General features: G+C 33.8%; 1 protein-coding gene and 1 long non-coding RNA gene across 2 annotated transcripts; one reads left to right on the top strand and one right to left on the bottom strand.

Annotated features, from left to right (window-relative positions):
* Positions 1–661: 661 nt before the first annotated feature.
* LOC109587983 (uncharacterized) lies at positions 662–879 on the top strand. Its single transcript, XR_002187904.1, has 2 exons — positions 662–719; positions 816–879. It is a non-coding gene; the product is annotated as an uncharacterized LOC109587983 (long non-coding RNA).
* Positions 880–3,452: 2,573 nt separating this feature from the next.
* On the bottom strand, positions 3,453–4,871 carry LOC105314892 (protein asteroid homolog 1-like). Its single transcript, XM_011409311.1, has one exon. It carries the CDS (start codon positions 4,869–4,871, stop codon positions 3,453–3,455), a length of 1,419 nt encoding a protein of 472 aa, XP_011407613.1.
* Between the last annotated feature and the right edge of the window lie 194 nt (positions 4,872–5,065).

The raw sequence follows: 5,065 nt of genomic DNA, 5'->3' as shown, positions 1-5,065 counted from the left end.
ACTAGTATCCAAATGATTAAATTTAATTTTTCTTTAGGAATGAGATTATATTTTATTATTGTAATTGTATGAAAAAGAATCTTTATTTGTTAAGTATGCACTGACTAGTGTGTGTGTGTGTGTGTACGATTGTTATTACAATGGCAAGTAGTATCAATAGCTAGATATCACTGATTGATACTGTATAGTGGGTAATTTTGGAAGTGATAAATTTTGTCAAATTTAGCATTTTGATAGTCATTTGCATTAGCACCCACCACTTTGTACCATTATGTGCAACCTTAATACAACATAACCACAAATTCACCAAATTAAAACCTGCCAATCACTAAAATTTTAGCAATTTGCCAGAATTTCTGAATTACCCCTATGCAGTATATTATTGCATTTTACACTATTGTGCCTGATGTTAAATATTTGTTCATAATTGACTCAAACTTTTTGACCCAATTTAGGAAATTACATGCACCCATTGTTCAAAAATTAGTCATGTCCATCTTTTAAAAATACTATGATCCTGTGAAGTAGTTTTATAGTTTATAAAATTAGTATAATTATTCTTCTGTTACCTATACCTCAACATTGCATCATGGCTCATAGGCAGAATAGAGTGAATATACAAATGCTATCATTTTGTACCATTTTCTTTATTTTTTATAGCTGATTATAAAAGGGCATCATTTAAAAGACAAATGACATGTTACCAGCAATAGTAAAAGGTTACTCTCCCCCTCTCTCTTCACCCTCCCCCATTTATCCTTCCATCATTTCCTTCCTTTACTTTTGTGTAATCTCTCCATTTATTTGCTTTACAGGAGTCAGCAAGTAAAGCTAATTATAGTCAGACTAATGCTCATTCCTTGAGGATGAAGTTTGAGGAGCAGTGCCAGGAATTTGGAATTGAGGTGTGTGAGACATTAATTAATCAAGAGATTGTATGCATTGTCCCTATTGATGAGTGCATTGTCTTGTTAACTTGCATATGCTCTGAAGGTTTATGGCTTCAGAACCTGTTATTGTTATTAATTTTGTCTAAGAATTTTTTGGGTGTCTTTTTGGTGTGCCAATACACCCACTCTTTTAATTAATAACTGATCTATTGTCCTTATAGCTTTATATTATGCTTTATTAATATAACAATCACAGATAGCAATCACATGTAGTTTAGTCTTTTGTCTAATGATAGCTTTTAAAGCCCCTTTAGGCCTTACATGTAAGTCAGGTTACTTTTAATTTCTCATTAATGAAGGTGGTGACATAGTGCAGTTGATATTTCAGGATTTTTCTTCCTGTATATCGCTGCTTGATATCATTATGCTAACTATCTCGGTATTAGATACTATATCAGCTCAGATGTGCAATTAATTTAGATTTTGAGTGAGTATACATTTTAAAAGTGATAACAATTGCTAGAGCCAATCATAATTTGACGTACATGTAGAGTGATTGTATTTTAATTCTTTAATTGTAGCCTATTGTGTATGTACACATGCATTACACATTATTATATAATATGTACTGTTATGTTCTTTATATTATTCATGTTAATTGTGCTGTTACTTTTTATATAGTGAGTCTCAGGCATCGAGTTTGTTTCTTTGTTAAAATGGCAGTGTCAGTGTTTATGAGTGGAGAATGGAATCCCTCTTCCTGTATCTACTGATGCTGTAAGTAAACTGAAATGATATGCACCCACGTTATTACCGTATAGGGGTTATATTTCACTGGAAATAAATTTTGCAAATTTCATATTTTCATTAAATTTGCGAAATTAAATTCCACAAAAGAGGTGTGGCACACTAGTGAAAATGGCTGCAGAAGGTAGGATTTGCGAAAATTTATACCAACAAATGGCAAATCTGGATAAATTCACGAAATTTTATACCAACAAAATAAAACCCCTATACGGTATACAATATACATGTTTATGTAGCATGTGTATGTACATTGTATGTTCTTATACAATTACAATGAGCTCATTGCATTAAGATGACATGATTGTCAATGGTTTAGGAGCTACCCAAGCTAGTTTGCTTTGGCATGTAGCTTTAAAAATTTATTAAAACCCAAGTTTGATCAGAATCAATTCATAATTTATACACAACATAAGTACCTTTACTGTTTATCAAAACTAAATCATAAAAATAAAGTATTCTCTCTAAGCCATTTAAAAAATACCTTTTACAATAATCCATGACTTTTCAAAAATAGCTCTAAACATTACCCCATTTTAAACTTACTATATATTGCCGGATGTCCTTTATGCTACATGTATATAAAAGTTTGACCTGATTTCAACTAAAGTTTTCATGTTATGGCCATCTCACTTTTGTTTGTGTATAATAGTAGTCTTTTGCTATTTCTTTATTAAAATTGGCAGTGTCACTGTTTATACATGTAAGTGGAAGAGTAGAATTTTTCTTCCTGTATCTACTGATGCTGTGAGTAAAGCGGCATAGCCATTAATATGCTCTCATGCAAAATTATCCCATGAATTTAACATGCCTATTTAAGTTCCAATAATTCATAAATAGTGTTACATGTATTGCATGATACAATGGAATTGATTAATGAGCTGATTCTATTATTTGTCTATTGGGTGGTTCTAAGATTGCATGATTACGACACATCAATGGTTTGGCAGTGGTTAGACTATGGCCATAACCACTATAATGTGTGCCCTTGCAAAACATAGTTTATTTTTATAAAAATTAACACTCACCACCTTTTTATATTGTATAGTGGGAAAAATAGGCAATTAAGTTTTATTTTGGCAATTGGTGAAAATATTTCTTGGATTCTAAGGCTAAAATTAAAGCACTAGCACATAAATGTAAATCAGGTAGTACAAGTTTGAATTCATGAACTTTCTAGTTTTAGCAGATTTTGTACATAGTGTATCAGACCCTTAGTATCAATATCACTAAAGAGCTTCTTATTTTCAATCATTAATTTTTAAGTAAAACAATTGTATCTTACTTTACTGATACAACAGTCAAGGCTATAGTAGTGTATTGTACTTAAGCACTTCATAAAGTGCTTGTACTTGTCTTGTATTAAAGCTGAAGGGGTGGGGCTCAGACTGATAAAAGCCTGGCTCAATTGAACACCTGGTACTAGTATTTTGCAGGTATAGATATGCATACTTTACTCCATATAGGTACATGCACATTCCATCATAAAATGTCCCAAATGGTCTAATTTGTTAAGGCAAGTCCCTTAATTCCAAGGTTGCGAGTATATAGTAGTTAGAAATTTTGCTTGTACTACTAAATATGCTTTATCAGGAACTCAATTGCATTTTTTATCAGCTTCTCACCATTTACGTACTTCACAGTTTTTAAATGGTGGGCAGTCCCTTTAATTATTTGAGCATCTATAATAAAAATATTTAACAATAGCTAGATCTAATTGTGTTTATCTTTAATTACATGTAATAAAATCAATGCCAGTCAAAGTCTAAGATCAACCAGTAATTTATACAGAGACTTCCAGTCCTTTTTATTGTTCATTTCAAAGAGCCTTGTTTTTTCCTGCACAAATGCCCCATATGTTAAGTTGGTATAATGCATGAGGAGCCTTCCATTGAATATAGAAGCAAAAGATTTGAATGGAAGTGGATTCATGAGTAAGCTGTTCAGATCAAAAATATCGTCATAGACACACTTCCATTGTGCAAAGGTGTGCAAATTCACCCTCCATTTTACTTCTGTGCTATCTTTTTCATCTTCACGTATGAACACGGCAGGGTCATAAGGGCATACTGTGCAAGCGATAAAACACAAAGCAAGTGGGTGGATTAGTTGCACTGTAGGCTTGGCATCATTAGGAACTTTGGCATATCTTACCCAGTAGTTCAATGACAATGCAATTAGTTTCCATTCATCTTCAAACTGTCCCAGCTTTCTAAGATCCACCTCTATTGCTGTACAGAGTATCTCTATCTTTTCTTCAGGTTTTAGTCGTGGTATTTCATCAATGGAGCATGATGATCTTAGACATTCATCTCTGCTCAGCTCAACATACTTAATTTCTAATCCATCACAAGAAGTGTTGCGATATATTTCTTTCACTTTCTTCACTCCATTTTCATCTTCCAGTAAGCATGGTGCTACAATCCTGTAGATGCTTTTCCTTATTTCTCTTCCAATCAATACTGATGAGGCTTGCTCAGGATCATCTATCATCATTGGTAGCTCACACTCGCCTTGAGTGATCACAGTCAGAACTGATACTGCAAGATTTCCATGACGATACTCCTCTATGATACGTGTGCCTCTAAGAGGTTTGCCATTACCTGTATTCAGTTTTGTGTTACATGACATCAACTCTTCTTTGCTGACTGGAGTGACGTAGTACATCTCCTTTGCCTCATCATATTCTGTTGAAACTTCCTTTTGAGTTCCACTTGTCGGGAATTTTTCTAATGAGGAACAGCTTTTCAGAGAATTAATTAGCTGCTCTACACTAATTTTATTTTCTCCTGGTGGTTTAATGAAATCATTTCCAATGATGGCAGGAATTAAAAAAACCAGTTCGGGATCTTTAAACTCATTTTTAAATTTAGACAACAAATATCGTTTTGCCTCAATTTCCCCTTCAGGTTTCCATTTAAACAGTTTTGTATCCAATGGAATATATCCTTCATCAAGGTTGAACATAAAATAATCAGAATCATTTGCAAGCACAGGACAGCGATAATGGTTGGCAAGGGAGGCAGTCTCGGGATCTGCTTCTCCATCAGCAAAGATAACTTCAACACAGTCACCAAACTCTTTTAGCACTTCACAGAATATGTAATCGGTGTGTAGTGGGTGACATGTAGTCCGTAGACGGTATGGTTCCCTAACACCTTGGGAAATCCTTTTCATTTTCTTAATGCTACGTCTCTCTAATTCTTCACCCTTGCTTTGAGGAGGTACACCATCAATGACAACATAACTCTTTATTCCACTTTCTCTCAGCTTTGTAAAAAAGCTGTGGAAGCAACTTTTTATGTCCCAGTATTGGCCTCCTTGTACCCAGTTAATCTTCTCTTGTCCAATTAGAGTATAGCAGACACTCA

This window comes from Amphimedon queenslandica, unplaced genomic scaffold (assembly GCF_000090795.2).
Source record: "Amphimedon queenslandica unplaced genomic scaffold, v1.1 AMPQUscaffold_12350, whole genome shotgun sequence".
NCBI classification, from domain to species: domain Eukaryota; kingdom Metazoa; phylum Porifera; class Demospongiae; order Haplosclerida; family Niphatidae; genus Amphimedon; species Amphimedon queenslandica.
Note: the sequence above shows the minus strand (reverse complement) of the source record. Positions and strands in the feature narration are given on the sequence as shown.

What these genes read in the sequence shown, in the direction of transcription:
- LOC105314892 (XM_011409311.1), bottom strand. Translation starts at nt 4,871, where the DNA reads ATGAAAAGGATTTCCCAAGGTGTTAGGGAACCATACCGTCTACGGACT.